The sequence below is a fragment of the Phoxinus phoxinus genome (genome assembly GCF_949152265.1).
Source record: "Phoxinus phoxinus genome assembly, chromosome: 20".
NCBI classification, from domain to species: Eukaryota; Metazoa; Chordata; class Actinopteri; order Cypriniformes; family Leuciscidae; genus Phoxinus; species Phoxinus phoxinus.
In genome coordinates this window covers 13360887-13379430 of record NC_136895.1, presented here as the reverse complement: position 1 = coordinate 13379430, position 18544 = coordinate 13360887, and the positions used below count along the sequence as shown (strand labels likewise).

The window sequence follows — 18544 nt, the reverse complement described above, 5'->3', positions numbered from 1 at the left end:
ATCTGTCGTGTTTATAATATTGACTTGTTAGATATGATCTGAGAGCATTGTTTGATTTTGAGCACAGATAAAATGGTTTTGAGGCAATTGTTGGATTTTGCCAGAAGAGTCAGAGGTTCTCTGAACGTGGTTTGAAAATGTGATTTTGTGTTTAAGATTTTGAGAAAGTGAGTGATGGTTTCAAGAAATGTGTTTTAGCAATTCAGAAAAACTGTAATAACATGCAATAAGTTCAGCACGCAATTCTGAAGTGTTTCTCTATAATCTTACACTCAAAACATTTTTAAGCCATTTTTCAAGATTTAGGGATTTCAATTAATAGTAAAATTCCATTAAATTCTATTGAATAATCCTTACATATTATTCATATTATGAATTAAGAATTTTAAATGATTAAAAAACCTGAGCTTAATAAAATATTTTGTATAAATCTTAAATGTAAACATTTTAATTTTGTTTTATGAATGAGAATCACATAAACTAAAGGATCCATTTCCTCATTCCATTAATATTTATAGAAAATGTTTTAAGATTTTTTCTACTCATTTAGACTCCATAATCTTACACCGTTTTAAGCCTTTTGTTTAAGATTTACGCATTTAAATGTATAGTAAAATTCCATCAAATTGAATTGAATAATACTTACATATTATTAATTAAATAAATTAAGAATTTTAAATGATTAAAAAAAACTAGAGCTTAATTAAACATTTTGTATATTTCTTTTTTAAATTAATAAATACAAATCATAAACTAAATGGTCCATTTCATTGTTCCATTAAGATGTATACAAAATGTTTTATTAAGCTCTAGTTTTTTTTTAAACTAATTTAAATTTCTTAATTCAAAATATGAATATATATATATATATATATATATATATATATATATATATATATATATATATATATATATATATATATATATATATATATATTATATAAAGATTATTCAATTCAATGTGATGTAATTTTACTATAAATTGAAATGTGTTAATCTTGAAAAAATGCTCCTATAAAAAAATATTAATAATCTTACCTTCACAAACAGGCTGATAATCCCACTGTCCATTCTCTCCACATGTAAATGATTTGATGTTTTCTTTTGTTTGTAAGAACCAGTGTTTTTTAGTGCAGGTGATCTCCACTCTTTCTCCAGCTCTGAAAACAGTTTTCCCCTCCGGCTTGATCTTTTTTACTCCAAATGTGTTTGACTTAAGATCACAAGTCACTTCTGTACAAAACATAATCATGCAGAAATAAGGGTAAGAAGAGATGAACCATCAGAAATGCGAATTGTTCAATATCTACAAAACAAAATTGTATCCCAAATTAGCCAGATTTAACTGTGATATGTTCATTTAGGCTTCATTTCTTAAGAAAATATGCAAAGAGAGGCTGAGTTGAGTCAGAATCATTCTTTTCAATTTTACTCAATAGCTTTGGATAAATTCAGGTTTGCGCATTATATACTTTACTTAATAAGTTGCTTTAGTCTTTTTTATTTAGCAAATTCACTGAAGATTAACGTGACCATTTTTGAAGCCACTCAACCCTCTTTCTCTATTGTCTTCAAGCAGATGAGAAGACTGCTTTATGGGAAGGACCTGTAGCTCAATGGCACTAAAACACTCATTTGATTTCGATTCTAGAAAACATTTGGACAAAAAACTGTTGCATTGGATGAGTCATCAATATTTTTTCCAGAAGAGAAAAACAAGTCAATTTTAAAATAATTTAAAACTGATGAAGTTTAACATTATAATATTATCATATAAATCTAGAGCAAATGTGGCAAAACTCAATTTCGGAATTCAACAAAGTCTTCAAAGCAAATAGATTTAATAGTTGTCATGACTACCACAACATTTTATGTGGACTTGATGTTATTCCTCATGATTTTCAAATATCCAAGTATCTTTCTTGATTTTCACCTACAAGAGTGTTTTGTTTTCTAATCTGTAAGAACTTATAAATCATCACCAATCACAATCTTACCTTCACATGTTGGTGTTTCTTCCCAAATTCCATTGCGGCAGGAAACTGTACTCGTCCCATTCATTGAGAATGATCTTCGACATGCGTATGTTACACTAGATCCATCTACATACAATTCTTCAGGTTTAGATGCTATGAGTGCATTTTCCACTTTTAGAGGAATTTTACAATGCACACCCACTAAAGAAAAAAAAAAAGAATTTTATGGATATTCATGAACTGAGGTTAACATTGTCAATAGATTATATTGTTCATATGCTGTCGCTGCTCCTCACAAACATGCAATAAGAGTTTGAGAAGCTCACCCTCACAAACTGGTTTCTCCCATGCACCTTTGACACATGATATGAAGCGTTGAGTTGGTATGAACCCTGGATCACATTCAAGTGCTGTTGTGTCTCCATCACGAAAGGTGTTTTTGGTTTGCTTTAGTTTTCCATGGGGAACACTGGGGAAAGCACCACAATCTTCCTCTCCTGTAAAGACAGAAAACAGGAAGCACATTTCAGTGAACTATCATTCGTCTAACACCTGAGACTGATAATAATAAAACTCACGGATGCACCGAGGTTCTTCTGACCAAGAGCCTTTGCTGCATGTCACTGAATCCCACCAGTTCCCAGTGAAGGGTTTATAACCCGTGTCGCAGGAGTAAAAGACTTCTATCTTATTGGAGGGGTGGCTGTATATCAACTCCTTTTCCACGGATAGATCACGGCACGATTTCTGCTTTGCTGCGAGGAAACAGTTAAAAAACGTAAAAACTCTGATCTCATATGTTTTTGAGTTATCATTGTGAAGATAATGATTTGAATATTGAAAAAGTTATAGTATCTGTAATATATGTTACTGTAACATACCAGTGCATTGCTGTATGTCTGTCCATTCTTTCTGGGAAATGCAGGTGATGTGTACAGGCTGCTCTGGTTCAAACCCAGGATTACATTTATATTGTATTCTTGAATTGATGATGTATTTTGTTCTCTGATCTCCCACAATCTCTGCATTTGGGATGTTTGGTGCTGCACACATTACTGTAAACAAATATCCATCAAATTAATTACAATTCATATTATATGATAATGATTCATTTGCACAAACTGTAACATTAATATGAGCACATACCAGCACACAGTGGGTTTGGTGTCCATCCGTCTCGTGTGCATGTGGCCACTGCTGACATTTGATCATATCCAGATATGCAAGAGTAAGATCTTCTTGCTCCCAATTTCAGATCTCCCCTGAAGTAATAGTACGGGTCATACACATGCTGGTCACGTAGAACTTCACATTTAATTTCTGAAACAAGATTTACATTATTTTAAGAACATGCAGTAAGGTCAGCAATAAATGCAGAAGTGATTATATCTTACCCGCACAGACAGGCTGATAATCCCACTGCCCATTCTCTCCACATGTAAATGATTTGATGTTTTCTTTTGTAAACAAAATCCAGTATGTTTCTGCGCAGGTGATCTCCACTCTTTCTCCAGCTCTGAAAATAGTTTTTCCCTCTGGCTGGATCTTTTTTACTCTGAATGTGGTTGACTTAAGCTCACAAGTCACTTCTGTACAAAACATAATTAAGAGATAAAGCAACAAATGATCCGTGGATCGGTGGATTTGCTTGCTGTGTCTTTTGCAGGAGACAATTCTGAATAAAAAAAAAATCCTATAATGGAAAAATTTAATTCTAGGTTTCCATGAATAGAGTGTTGTATTGGAAGCACATTTTCTATTTTAAGAACCTTTATAAATATTTGCTAAACTATTATCTGAAAATCAGGCTAGCATGAAAAGTATCTAGTTTCAAATGTCTGTATTACCCCTCAAGTGCTTTACCTTCTGGACAATCCAAATGATATAACATTCTCACTATTTCGAAATAATCAGTTAAATTGGTAGGCTAATCATTGTAGTTATTGGCTCATTCTGTAGTTACCAAATCATAATGTTTATTCCTGCCTTATTCATTAAGATTATAAATATGTACATAAATGTATTTTTACAAAATACTAACGATACCAATGCATGAGTGCCTCATCGCGGGGAGGAGAAACGCAGAGCATGCTTCTCCCCGAGATAAGGAACTGGATCTGGCAGATGAAAAGCTGAGATAGGGCGGCGCCCGTCTCAACCCCCGTTGTCAGATCCGTTTACGAACCCCACGATGCGAGTCACCGCCGCGCCTCGGCAACAGCGGGACCCGCGCCTCGGGGAATGCGAACCGAAGCGTCCTCCTCGAAGAACGACCGGCGGGAGCGGAGCGTCATCACGGACAGCTTCTCACAATGCTCACAGTCGGTAACCATACCTGTCAAGTATCCCGTTTTGGCCGGGAAAGTCCCGTATTTTACCCTTCTTTCCCGCCGTCCTCCCGTATTAGTATTTTCCCGTAAATCTCCCGTATTTTAACCCTCGTTATAAAAAAAAAAAAAAAAAAAAAAACGGAGCGGAGTAAAAACAAAACACAAAACATTCCCAATCTGAGCTCTGTCACTAGCCTCGTAATAACTGTCACCTGCAGTAGCCTACTACAGGTACTGTAGGTGGCAGTTGTCGCGAGGCTAGTGTGTGAGGTAGGATGATGAGTGACAACGCGGGAAAAAAACTGAGACGGATGATGGACGCTACGACAGACACGGAAGGCCAGGGGCGGACTGGCCATCGGGAGCACCGGGACATTTCCCGGTGGCCTGACGGTCGTTCTGGCCTGCCGGCTGCAAAAAAAAAAAAAAAAAAAAAAAAGGCCTGCCGGCAGACGATCAGCCCGATCTCATCCCAAGGCGTCATATACTGACGCTTTGACAAATCGTTTACATCCAACGCACATGGCACCCTTTAGCGTCAATATGAGACGCAGATATTTGTCAAAAGTGTCAGTATATGACGCCCTAGGATGAGAATGCGTTGGATAGGCTGGTGTGCAACTACGAATTAATTGACGGATCTCTCAATCGACGAATCATAATGGCGGAGTGAAAATGACAATCCCACCCAACGTCACGAAGCACTGCCTAATATCTGACTAAATAGTTCAAAAAATGGAGCGTAAACGCAAAGGAGGAGCAGAGAGGGAGCGTTTAAAAAGGAAAAAAGCCCTGACCACAGACTCGGCAAGCTGCTGCAAAATCTCAGCCATGTTTGCCAGTAAGGGAACAGGTCGGTCAAGATTACATTTACATTATATTTGTAATAATTTGGCAGATAAACGCTTTCATCCAAATAGTGTTAATTTCGTCAGACGAGACGAGACTAAAAATGTTCGTCAACGACCTTTTTTTCCATGACGAGACTGCACCAATGTCCAAAAACGCTGACTAAGACTAAATTAACATGCATTATTGTTGACGAAAAAAGACGAGAATGTTTTGCATAAAATAAAAACTAAGATAAAATCTCTCTTCATTTTCGTCTCCAATCGTCTCTACTTGCCATCATCAGGAGATAGAATATTCATCTGTTATGAACAGATTAATGTTAAAAAATAGTTGCATTAAAAAGATCTATTACATTTTTTTCAGGTAATTATGACATTTAACCAATATTTGAGATGTGTGAAACACTATTTGACTGAAATGGTTATCAGAAATAATCTCAGAAATAATTTGTTATTTAAAAAAAAGACTAAAATGTTTTAACTAAAACTTAGAAATATTGAGTTTCTTTTGACTAAAATTAGACGACTAATTAAAATTTGACTAAAATAACGAGACTTTTAGTCGACTAAAACTTGACTAAGATACCTTGAGTTTCTTTTGACTAAAACTAGACTAAAATGACGAGACTTTTAGTTGACTAAAACTAAGACTAACTAAGACACTTGGCACAAGACTAAGACTAAATTAAAAATAGGTGACAAAATTAACACTACATACAAATCACTTAGATAATCACAATAGATAAAATTAAACCAACAAACGAGCAACAATATGTAAGTGGTGCTGTGTCAAGTCTCGTTTCGTCTACATGTAGCATATTTTTAATATAATAAATAAAAATGTATAAAAAGTAGACAGAATAGTGTTATTGGGTCAAATTGTTTAAATAATAAATAAATCAAGATGGTATGGAAAAGAATACAGTGTTAGTTATTTAGATTTTCATTTCTAGTCTACAATATGTAGCCTACAATGTTTGTTTGTTTGTTTATTTATTTATTTTACCAATTTAAGGCAATTTTCTATTTGTCATTGGTTTGGTAGTATAAATGGTGTATTCCTAGTGAGTTTGTAAGGGTTATTTTTTTTATATATTATTGCATCTGGTAGTCTACCTGTTACATTAATAGGGTTAGCCTACAAGTTTATCAGTCCAGTAGATTACATGAATAGGGTGGTGGTGACTGCAGCAGCAGAGGTGGCCTGGCAGTGGAGTCAAATTCCCGGCCTGAATTATTGTCCCAGTCCGCCACTGCGGAAGGCACTCCTGCCAAAAAAACAAAACCCTCATGTAAATAGCGGTATTTACACGATTTACATTATCAATGGGACAGCGAATTTAATTTTCTGAAGAGGAGCAGGGTGGGGGACAGTCACGCGTTTTGTAAGTTTTGTTACAGAGAATAGGATGACGTTAGACAACAGAACTGTTTGCGCTCTACTCTCATGTAAAATTAACCACTCTGGTCCAGCCCACAAACACTCCTTCCAGTCTTAAAGAATGCAAAGTCCGCAACAAATTTGTACAATAACTCACTAAGAGTAAAGAAAAGTTATGTGAAAAGAAAAACTGTAAAAGAAAAGCAATATGAAATGAAAAGAATGTGTGGAATGAAAATAAAATGTTTCCATTTGTCATAAAGACAAGCAATGTTAAATGAACAGAAAATATGCAAATGAGCCTTTAAATAAATGCTCTTCATATATAGCCCTTTTTAGGCTATAACACCTGTCTTAAAATGTAAGGGATAGGTTATACTGGAGCTTGGTTGGGGTGGTGGGACTGCTCGCGGTGGGCGCCGGAAAATTTCCCTTATTTTCAAATCCAAAACTTGACAGGTATGTCGGTAACTGACTGTTGGCATGCTCCACTCCCAAACAAGCAACACAAGCTGATGTGTGTGTGTGTCCCACTCGTGATATAACGTGGGCAAGAAACCAATACAATGCTAGCTTGCTCTCTTTCGCAATAATATATATATATATATATATATTGCAACTTGACAGACAACAATATGACAAGGACAGACACAGATTGCTTGCTGAAGGCACAGAAGCTAGCGCGGTCTGATCTCAAGCTTTATAGCTTCCTGGTCGATGACGTCAGCCGCCTATGTCGTCTCGTCTTTCCATTGGACTGATTATACACGTGCTTCACGACGCAATCACGCAGGGCGTTCCCACCGCGTCTCGACGCAGCTCGAGTTACCTTGAGGAAACTACATCAATTGGACACTTTCTACAGCATGACAGGAAGACAAGTAAATAATCTCATTCCATTTTCTCAACTTTAAAAAAAAAATCAAACTAAGATCAAACAAATATTTTATTTAATGAATGAGGACTAAAAAACTAAAATTACCCAGATTTAACTAACTTATATGTAAACTTAGCTTAATTTGCTATTTTGTTTTTAAATGTTCAATTTTGAATGTAAGGTTAATGGGTTAATCTATTTTTTTCATTGTATGTTTTCCAAGTTATGTTGCCAGGTTTATTGCATAATGAAAGATATGGATAGTAGGATGTCAGTATTATTTCCCATATGATTTGTTTATGTCAAAATAATGGTGCATTACCATCACATTCTGGATTCAGAGTCCAGCCAAATTTAGCACATCTGGGGATTCCCTCTCTAGGCTTGAACCCTGGCGAACATCTGTATTTTAATATGGCATCTTTCTGGTATTCGGGCATTTTCTCAATAACTTCACCATTTGATATATCTGGTGCTGTGCATGTTATCTCTGTGTGAAAAGCAAGGGAAAGAGGAATTGTTAAATTGGTGCTTTGAATAAAGCTCAGAAATCTGTGATTATTTGGTGAAGATACAAACAAACAAAAAAATTAAACAAAACGACATTCTGAGAAACACAAACAAACACAAAGACATAACTGTATATTAAATGCTGAAGCACATGCAAAACTAGTCAACACTCTCTAAAGCTACAGAAAGTGCATATAATATAACATTTATATTCAATCAAATCTAAATTAAAAAGACATTCAAATAAATAACCACAACAAAAATCACTTGCCTTGACATCGAGCACAATTTAAGGAAAACACCCAAAAGACGAAGCCGAGGAGTTTTACAGGAACTCTCATTTTGATCTCAATTCGCAAGTATCTTTTTCTGGTCTGTCTCTGATACTCTTGTCTGCTTGTGGATCAACAAGTTAATCATTTATCAAAATCAAAAAGAGGGTTTTTCTAACACCGGACCACTCTGTGCACAAGCAATATTTCCTGTAAAGGAAAAAAAAAAAATCTTATCTGATGAAGCTATTCTTATTTGTCATTTAAACACACCAAAAGAAATGTTACTTTAGAGAAGTCAAAATTCTTGAATCTTCTTGAATCAAATCATAAATTATGTGGTGGATGAATCTGTCCCATAGAGCATAATGAGTGAGATTGAAGATTCACAAGACTTTTGAACTTTTAAAGATTGCAAAAGTACAGTCATTGCAAAATGAATCTGTAACTGCCATGGCAAAGAATATATTGAACTGAAGAAAAAAATAAAAACAGATGCAAAAGAAGAGTTTGACCCTTAAAGTGTTCGACTGACTGATTAAATTGTTGTTGTCTCTTATGACGATGATTTGGAAATGTAAAGGCTGGATGTCATTTACTGGATCTTACTTACTGGACTTTTTATGTAAACACTGAATTATTAAACTCAAAGGTCTTTAACTTTGTTTGCAAATAGTTGTCATGTGATTCTCTGCAAACAATTAATTATGTTCAAAATAGGACACGGAAAATTAATACAAATGTATTTTTTCCCCAATAAATATTGAAAAAAAAGGGTTCTCGTGAATGTGAAATGCTGACTGTGAACATAAATATCAAACTAAATATTATAAATTAGTTTATAAGTTAAAGGGGTCATGACATGAGAAACCAAATTTGCCTTGATCTTTTGGTATATAATGCTGCGTTCACACCGGACGCGAATAGCGCGTCAAATTCGCGCCTGCCGCGTCTAGTTTGACGCTTGATCACTTTCTGTCCATTCGCGCGTCAAGAGCGAAATGAACGCGCGTAAAAACAAATTTGAAGCGAAATTTACGCGCGTCCGAGGCGAAAGTTTAAAAAGTTTTGAAACCCGTTGACGGCCGTCTTTTTACAAGATGTGTGATGTTGATCGATCATTTATCGAGAGAGTCACCGCTCTGTACTTGCTCTGGAGAGCAGAACAGCGGCGTAGGGGTCATCGTCGCCGTATTTGGATCCACCAGACCCTTCGGAGGCGGACCCAGTTTGGCGAGTTTCACCATTTGCTCCAGGAGCTGCGCCTGGATGACGGCCGCTTTCAGCGGTACTTCCGCCTGTCTCGCACACAGTTTGATGACCTGCTGTCCCGCATCGGAGCGAGGATCACCCTCCAGGACACCAACTACAGGCGATCTATCCCAGCTGCGGAGCGCCTGTCCATCTGTCTTCGGTTAGTAAATGTATATGATACTTTAAATACAGTAGGCTATATTCAATATGCTAACATACTATGCTATCAATGTTCTTTAAAAACTGTGGTAGGCTACGGATACCACTGTTGGTGCTCTTTCTAGTGATACTCAGTTACCAGATAGCAAACTGACATCGAATCAATGTGGAAACGACGTTTCTCGTGACATTGAAACAACATCGTTTTGCTCATCGAATTAACGTTGAATCAACGTCAGACACGCCATTCAACCGCATTTCAATGTTGAATCAATGTTTTATTTTCGATGTAATAACGTTCTGAAGTTGATTCAACGTTGAAATTTGATTGATGATTGATACTAACCTTTACAACTAAAAATCAACGTTGAATCGACATCGGTCTGCTATCTGGGTTAGGCCTAACCTAACGTTAGACATAACCTAGAAATTAAAATATTATCTTTGCAGACGTAATACTGTCATGTTTTTCTGTATAAACACAGTGATCTTTCTAGTGATAACAGTTACTGAGTTAACTGCTATAACCTAGACATTCACATATTCTCTTGGCAGACGTGATACTGTCATTGTGACATCCTAAAATATGTCAATTTGTGGTTCTGGGTGAAATCAATTATTTTCTTAAATTTGCTCATTTTAATAGACCATTATTTGGGTCTGAGAGATCGGGACTTTTATTTTAAAAAGTGAACTGAGGACTGGGAAGGAGGAGCTGTATTGCGCCGGCGCCCTCACAGCTGCTGGAGATTATGTGCGACCATAGACTGTAAACAAATATGGACGTAGTGTCCGTGACGTCACCCGTAGGTTTCTGAAGAGCATTTTTGAAGCCTAAAGTGGGCGGAGCCGGCCGTCGCCATCTTGGCCTCGCGTCACCGCTCGTCACTCCCGGATAACAGAATATGGGCAAAGAGGCGGAGCTGAGGAGCCTGGCTATCTGAAACCACACCCACCTAGCGCAACGTTATGTAGTTAGCTCCATGGTTAGCTCAGACTTGGGAGCTAATGCTATGTGCTACTCACAGTACCAAGTCTGCGACTGCACAGCGGCTCGCGCTAAAGTGACACGGACAGTTGATGATTAAAATCAGAATGCCAATTAAAAAGTCTGAAATATTATAATAATTAAAAGACATAGCTACAACAAGTGAGACTGTGTATCGTGATTCTGTACAGCTATTCTGCTACTTGACAATGTATTATGCAGTAACTTTACAATATTACTCCGAGAGTGTGTGTGTGTGTGACCGTGATTGTCTATACATGTCAGTCACTCTTTTATTACAGTCTAAGTTATGGTCCGTCAGCGCGGCATCGCTCGTCAAGTTCGTAGAGAACTTTATTATTCAGTCCATTTTAAATTCTGATTTTGGCCGCATCTCAATTCTCAAATGGGTCAAAACAGATATATATTACCTATGAAATGCGCTAGAAATCCACGCTCATTCAAGGATGTGCATTTATTGCATGGACGGAGAAACACAGACACCTGCAGGATTTCATCTGACGGCACATAAGCATGTTATAATCTGTCCAGAGCAACGGCACCGCAGAACGAGTGTAGCCTAAACTCCAAAAAGCAACGAAATTGTCAGACATCCATCCATCAGTGCATGTTCACAGATGAAAACAACTGGAATACAGCGCTGGTTGTTCTCTCGAACGATACTCGACGACAACGGCGGAATCCAAAGCCATGGGCGAAGTAATGGGTGTATTAAATTATATGAAATAATCCCCAAAAAAAGCACAAACACGGCAGAGATGGCAAGATCAGCAGCTGGAATTTGCTGAGGTGAAGTGACGGCTAACCGGCTAGCATTTACATCAGCGGGAATCCACCTGTCACTCAAAAGTGGACACACCCTTAATTTTGCAGAACTTTAAATATTAATCAACTAAACGGGTGAGTTATAAAAAAAATCACCCCCCTCACAGTTGTTATGAAGGGAAAAATTAGCTGTATAGACCAAAGCCACAGAGAGAACCAGGCTGTAAACATGTTTTTTTCTGCTGTAAAGTTGGGCATTTTAACATGCGGGAGATACAGATTTGACTCCCTTCTGCAGCCAGCCTCAAGCGGCCAGTCGATGAATTGCCGTTTAATTCACTTCCGTGTTGGTTTCAAGAGAGAGACAGGGAGGTTGCCGCTTGTGTGCGACGCATACACGTTTGCTTCTGTCTCTTCAATTCGCCTTTGGCTAAGCCACGCCCTAGAATGTAGATTGACCAATTACAGCGCAGCCAAGAACGAGCTCCTACAGAGGCTCCGACACTTTTTCACGGCGCTCCATTGACTTCAACGCAGGAGGCTCATATTTTTGGTCTCGGCAGGCTATTACGTCGTCGTTTTATAAAAAATATGGTTAAACGTTGTGCCTGGGGCATTTGTAACACAGATACGCGTTTCCCAGAGAGGTTGGAGGGGGGTGTCCGTTTTTTCCCCTTCCCAAAACCGAAGTTAAATACTGACAAGTGTCGTCTTTGGATTAAACTGTGTGGACGTCCTCTCAGTCAGCGAAACCCCTCAAGGATCAACAAGCACACTTTTGTGCTCTAAGATACATTTAGCTTTTAACCTCACTGTGAAGTTACACTAGTTAGACAGTTTTATGCTGTTTAGGTTATGATTCGGTTCTCTGCCCTAATTGTTGATACGCTAGCACACGCTGCTAATAAATACAACTTTATACTCGCGTAGTCCGTTTGCTTTGTAAATAATAACGATTATAGAAGTGAATAGAGACCTACCCAGCTTTGCATGAACAGTGTTTCTCCTGATATTGTTAGTCACAGCCTCCGTCTCGATTAGGATATGCTGTGGTTCATTGTTTGACTGTGACCGTTATGCTTTTGCCTCTATTTGGATGTCTTGTTGTTGTTGCGTTTCACCGTTTGTCTTGAATATAGCCTTCGAACGCATATTGCAGCCCCTTTTGCCTACTTCTATCGGACACTTTATTTGCTGCTTTATAAAAGTTTGATAAAATTTCAGCAGCAAGAGCTGTCACAGCATAAGCCATGTTGATACCAAACCAGAGCCCAGATGAAGTTGTCGGAGGTAGCAACAGTAACTAAGGGGGGCGGGGCTTAGCCAAAGGTGAATTGAATAGATTATTTTATAGCAATAAGCAAAACATAAAACATAAATGAAGTAATTCATGTGTTTTTGAGCAAAGGGAAACATCTGTTAATGTTTAATGTCCGGTTTGAAAGAGTTTTTTGTCTATTATGTTGACGTTTTGATCGTTACTTGTGCAGAAGAGTATTTAGGGCTTATAGTTATGTTGTGAATAACGGCATATTAATACTCAGATGTTGCTTTGATCATTGAGCAATAACTTTTCTATAATGCTAGTGCAGTAACAAGTTTGTTTCTGTGCTGAGTAGCATACAGTCTTTAATTATACAATAAAAATTCAATATAAATCAGTTATATCCATTCACTATAATTCACACACTTTTGAGCATCAACTTAAAATAAAAAAGCATATTTCATTAAAAATATTACATTCAGTCATAGACTAAATAATTTAGGGGATTTTACATGATTTATTCAGGTAGATTCCATGAATGAAATCAAGCCTTAACTACTCAAAAATATAATGTGTAATATTGTTACCAAAAGGAAAAAGCAATTCTATTTTTTTTACAGTGCTGCGATGTTTGTAAAATAAAATTTAGAAAATAGAACGCAATTATTTTGTAAAGCCCGGCTGAATTCGAACCAATGAGGGCAGTCGATCAGCGGGGAAGGTCTTTGCGCGTTACTGTCTTTCCTTTTTACGCAACAAAACAAGATTAAATGGAACACAATTCTCATATGTATTTTCTCATTATTTCATCTGACTCCATAAATGAACGGGTTTTAATGATATCTGGGCATCATTAAAACATGAACGAATGTTTAATTATTCTCTTAAACTCTTGTTTATATTTTACCCGTTTAGACCAGGAAACTATATCGCTTCGAGTTCCTTACCCAGGTCTGCGGCACAAGTGGTCAGTCGATTTATTGACCAGATAATGACATAATAGTTCAAAGTCCAATTCAAAAGGATAAAATCATCAGTTTAAGCATATCCTAACAATAATTCAGAAATCACAGAATTTGTAGAAATTATTACCTGTCAACAAAATTACACACATCGCTTGTGTGGGCAGTCAACCTACAGACTCCCAGAACCTTCTGCTCCTTTTCCTTATAAACCCAGAAATCCACCAAATGGTGGTGTCTGACATTATAATTAGATTTCAGACCCCTATTGAGGGGTTCACCAATGTGAGATCAGAATGTGCAACCAAATGGCTTCTTGGTGCCTGTGGCAGAGAATACTTATTTACATACAGGAGGGGGTTTGAATGGAAGATCAGGGGGATGCACACCTTCAAGGAGTACATCACATTCTTCATATTTTAGAACTTCTTTTAGCTTTTCATTATGATTGGGAGAGTGAGACCATTTTACCAGGCGCACTGAGACACTTTAAATGAGACCAAACATATGTAGTTACTTTTTTCGCACACACATTACATTGCATAGGTTTTCAGTGTATTTCGGGTGAGGAGGTGGGGGATGAAGGGAGAGATGGTGTGTGTGTGTGTGTGTGTGTGTGTGTGTGTGTGTGTGTGTGCGTGTGTGCGTGTGTGTGTGTGTGTGTGTGTGTGTGTGTGTGTGTGTGTGTGTGTGTGTGTGTGGTGTGAGCTGTGTCTTGTTGCATATTATGCGAGATTCAGTTAAAGTGTTAATTCCCAAGAAAGTCTTTTGTTTCATATAGGGGGCGCTCAGATGAACTGGCACCAGCCTTACAGTTTGTCTTGTTCCTGTTGTGTAGAAAGCATCCAAATAATGTCACAGATTTACAATGGCTGTAATACTAATGCTGTCCTATAGAGGGGGCCACAGGATAAGAAATCTTTGAAGTCCACTTTTACACCCCTTTTTTTTTCATCAGTTAAAATGACAAATAAATGCATACTCCGTGAGCAAGCCACAAGTTTGTTTATAGTTATACCATCTGGATTCTCAATGCTGATTGGGCGAATCCACATGTCAAACAGTTTATTGTTCAGGTAAGTTTATCGCCGTTCTAAAGTAAAAAAATAATCCAACAAAAGTTCTTCTCATAAAGAGGCATTACTAACAGTAGTGATACGGCAAATAATCTCAGGAGAAAAATAAAAAAACTCCACGAGGGGAGAAAAAACTAAATGAAATAACTAAGAACTCCTTACTTGGGATTACTTGGAAGGGCTCGGTGGGACACAGCAGGAGACGCATAGCCAAGACTCAAAAACCAATTGAGGAACAAGGGGAAAACACAGATAAAATACGAAACAAGGCACAGGTGACCCTAGATAGGGAAGAATTAAGGCAGAGGGGAACACATGGGACCTCTAGAGGTCCGGAGACAAACAACAGGAGGCAGGATGCTGACAAAATGAAAAGTATTTTGTGTAGAGTTTTGCAGAAAACATTGAGAAAAATGGAATGCGTGTGAAAACAAGTGAAATATTTAAATGTTTTGAGAAATGTGTCTTTGTTTCTAGAACTGAATGAATGGTTTGGGATTTATGCTGGGAAACTACAGGAACACGATGATATTAACACTGACTCTCTCGCATGCCATTATTTGACTTTATAACAACTATCAGTCCAAAAATAAAAATAAACAGTACACAGAAAATCAACTTCACTAAGGCTACAATGATAAATGATACAATATAGACCTACAAATGTGTTCAATTATATTTTATATGAAATTTTTATGTTGACTTTGACATTTGTATATATATATATATATATATATATATATATATATATATGTGTGTGTGTGTGTGTGTGTGTGTGTGTGTGTGTGTCTGTACTTTATTATGTCTTTCGATTCAAACCCATTTAACACAATTATATAATTCCTTTAAAGACATAATATCCCCCCCATACTTATTCCTTATATTTCCTTACTTTTCCCCCATTCTTTTTCCCATTTGTGATAATACCCACCACCAACACATACAAAACACATAATTAGAACAATAACCAATAAGTTTTTCAAAATTGTCAAACATTTTATCCCTTTGAACTCAAATTTGATCACCAACATGACATTTAAATGTTTTTTTTCCTGTGAAAAAAAAGTTCTAAAATATTTTGTGTGTTCACTGCTGTTATTTTTTTCACTTTCTAGTGTTCTTTACATTTGAAGAAGAACATTGTTAGATTAATTAATCTGAGTTTCATAATACTCAAACATACTGTACATTGAGGTAGAAGAAGAGTTTGATCCTTAAAGTATCAGAATGTGCTTAAAACTAAAAAAGAAAAAAGAAAAACAACTGTTATCTCTGGATGACCTAGATTATCCTCCTTATCTCACACTGAAAAAAATAAATAAATGTTTGTCTTTTTTTTTTTAACCGTAAAAGCTGGATGTCATTTACAGGATCTTACAGTGTGGACTTTTGGTAAACATTGAAATGTTAAACTCAAAGGTCTTTAACTTTATAAGTAAATGGTTGTCATGAGTTTTGGCACAATCAATAAATAAGGTCAACAATTTTTTATTATTTTTTTACATTTAACCTAAACTTCAAACTAAATATTATATGATCCATTTTATGTTCTGTTTATTCAATGAGGTTTAACATTTTTGCAATGATGTTTCCAAAATTTGTGACAAATAATAAAAACTTTCACTTGTGTTATTTCATTATTTATTTATCAAAATTAATTTGATAAAACAAAACAGAATAAGCAACCGAGGTGTAAATGTACAATTAAGCCTCAGTGCTACAGTAGAAGTTGTAATGACCGAAAAACATACTAAGATCTGGGATTTTTTTTTAGTTTTGTAAAATTTTTGCTTATCATAATTTTGCTAACAGGGCTGAAGATTACGATATCAGTGCTATATTTGCAAAAAAAATTGAGAAAGCAAATTCTATTTTACTTGTCTTATTGTCATGCTGCACATCAGAGCATTCAAGGAAATTAAGAGGTTTAGATATTGGTTGTTTTTCTTTTATTGAAAAGTTTAAATATTGGTAGATTTTATTCTAAGGGAGAGTAAGCGAGAGTAAAGTGTTGATGAAAATATGATCAGCTGTCGCAGGTGAAAATTCTGAAAAAGTCTGTCTGGTGATCGATGCTAAATATATTCCTCTCTTCTTTTCTTTGGCTGAGGTGCACCGAGATAAGTGACGGATCCGCATCCCGAACTTGTTAGCAGGCGTAAGCTTACAGGCCGCTACGACCATCCCACTCTGCCGGCTCAATGCACTTTTATTAGTAATAATTAAGTAATTTTATTAGTCACCTATCTGAGACCCAATGACACACCCACTGTTTCTGTCTTTGTTCAAACAGCCACATATTTTAATTGTAAGTGCACTTTATTTTATTTAAACCTCATCACCTGCAGGTTTAAAGTTAATCTCTAATTGAGATTTAAATATGAGTTTAAAGTTATGGTGCAACAGTATTAAAGTTAATCTATCTTAAATATAAATTAAATCTAGGATCAAAATGATGGTTTAAATGTAAACCTGTTTATTTTTAAACGAGGTTTAAGATTGGTACAACATAATTATTAGATAATCCTGGATTTGATCGAGAATGAAGATTAATTCTTGTTGGTGCAACCCACCCTGATTCAATTATAATTCTGTAATGCTGAGGCAGGGATGAAGCAGAGAAATACAAGCCCTACTTTATCAACAAAACAAACACAGGGAATCCAGGGCAAACAAAGAAGCTGAGGACAGGAGCATGTTACAGCAAACAACCAAAGAGAAACTCAAGGGCAATTTATACACAGGCTAACAAGGTAACAAGGGGGTAAATTGTCATGGCAACACACGAGGGTAACCAAGGGAACTAATGGCGCTTTTCCACTACACAGTACCAGCTCGCCTCGCCTCGACTCGCCTTTGTTTGGTTTTCCACTGTGTAAAAGTTGTACCGGTACCTGCTTCCAGGTACTTTTTTTCGTATCACCTTCAGCGAGGTTCTAAGCGAGCTGCAGGCGATACTAAAATGTGACGTGACACACGGCAGACTGCTGATTGGTCAGAGAGAATCGTCACTATTCACTGCGTCATCATTGCACGCGCCAGACGGAGTATCCTGAATATAACCACGACATTTTTAAATAGTTTTGCCAGATATTGCGTGACATACCCATTACTAATATTATGTAAAACAGCATACACTCGATTTCCTCCATTGTCCTGTGTGTGGGGGTAGCGGGTGTGTGTCGCGTCGCTATGACGACCAGGTACTATTGTGGAGGTACCGTCTGCAATGGAAAACGGAGTGAAAAGCGAGACGAGGCGAGTCGAGTCGAGTTGAGCTGGTACTGGTAATGGAAAAGCGCCATAACAAGACACTCCTGGGGAGACTAATTAACATGAAAAACTACAATGAACTACGAACATGGCACTAGGACAGGAAACAACACAAAAGTCCTCACACACGACAGGGGAACAGGCTGGGATCATGAATTTTTTTTTTTTTTTTTTTTTTTTTTTATAAAATAATTTTTATTAACGAAACAACCACAGGGAATCCAGGGCAAACAAAGAAGCTCAGGACAGGAGCATGTTACAGCAAACAATGACTGACAGACCACAAGAGAAACACAAGAGCAAGAGACTGGGATCATGACAAATACACAGCTACTTTTGTTTGTCTGTCAATGGAGGAAGATGCCACATTAATGCTGCCTACACATTGGTATTATTGTATATAATTAGAAATGAACAGTCTCTCAAGTTGTACTCAGACTGGCAATATCAGTCAGTATCTGGAGTGGCCACCATCTTCTTGTGTCTCATCCTCATGGACTGATGCCAGATTGGCCAGTTCTTGTTGTAAGATGTTATTCCACTCTTCTTCCAAAAGTCAAGTTCTCAAAGTTCACACTTACATAT

General features: G+C 36.9%; 1 protein-coding gene across 1 annotated transcript in view; it reads right to left on the bottom strand.

The window, feature by feature from the left end:
• LOC306988215 (complement factor H-like) overlaps positions 1 to 18544 on the bottom strand; it is a 137950-nt gene that overhangs the window by 103508 nt on the left and 15898 nt on the right. The window contains exons 13-20 of the mRNA XM_079593018.1: positions 7738 to 8001; positions 3371 to 3565; positions 3123 to 3296; positions 2858 to 3031; positions 2555 to 2731; positions 2303 to 2473; positions 1998 to 2177; positions 1039 to 1233 (exon numbers count right to left, since the gene is read on the bottom strand). Of these exons, the coding sequence (XP_079449144.1) occupies positions 1039 to 1233; positions 1998 to 2177; positions 2303 to 2473; positions 2555 to 2731; positions 2858 to 3031; positions 3123 to 3296; positions 3371 to 3565; positions 7738 to 8001 (1530 nt within the window). The remainder of the gene's footprint in view (positions 1 to 1038; positions 1234 to 1997; positions 2178 to 2302; positions 2474 to 2554; positions 2732 to 2857; positions 3032 to 3122; positions 3297 to 3370; positions 3566 to 7737; positions 8002 to 18544) is intronic.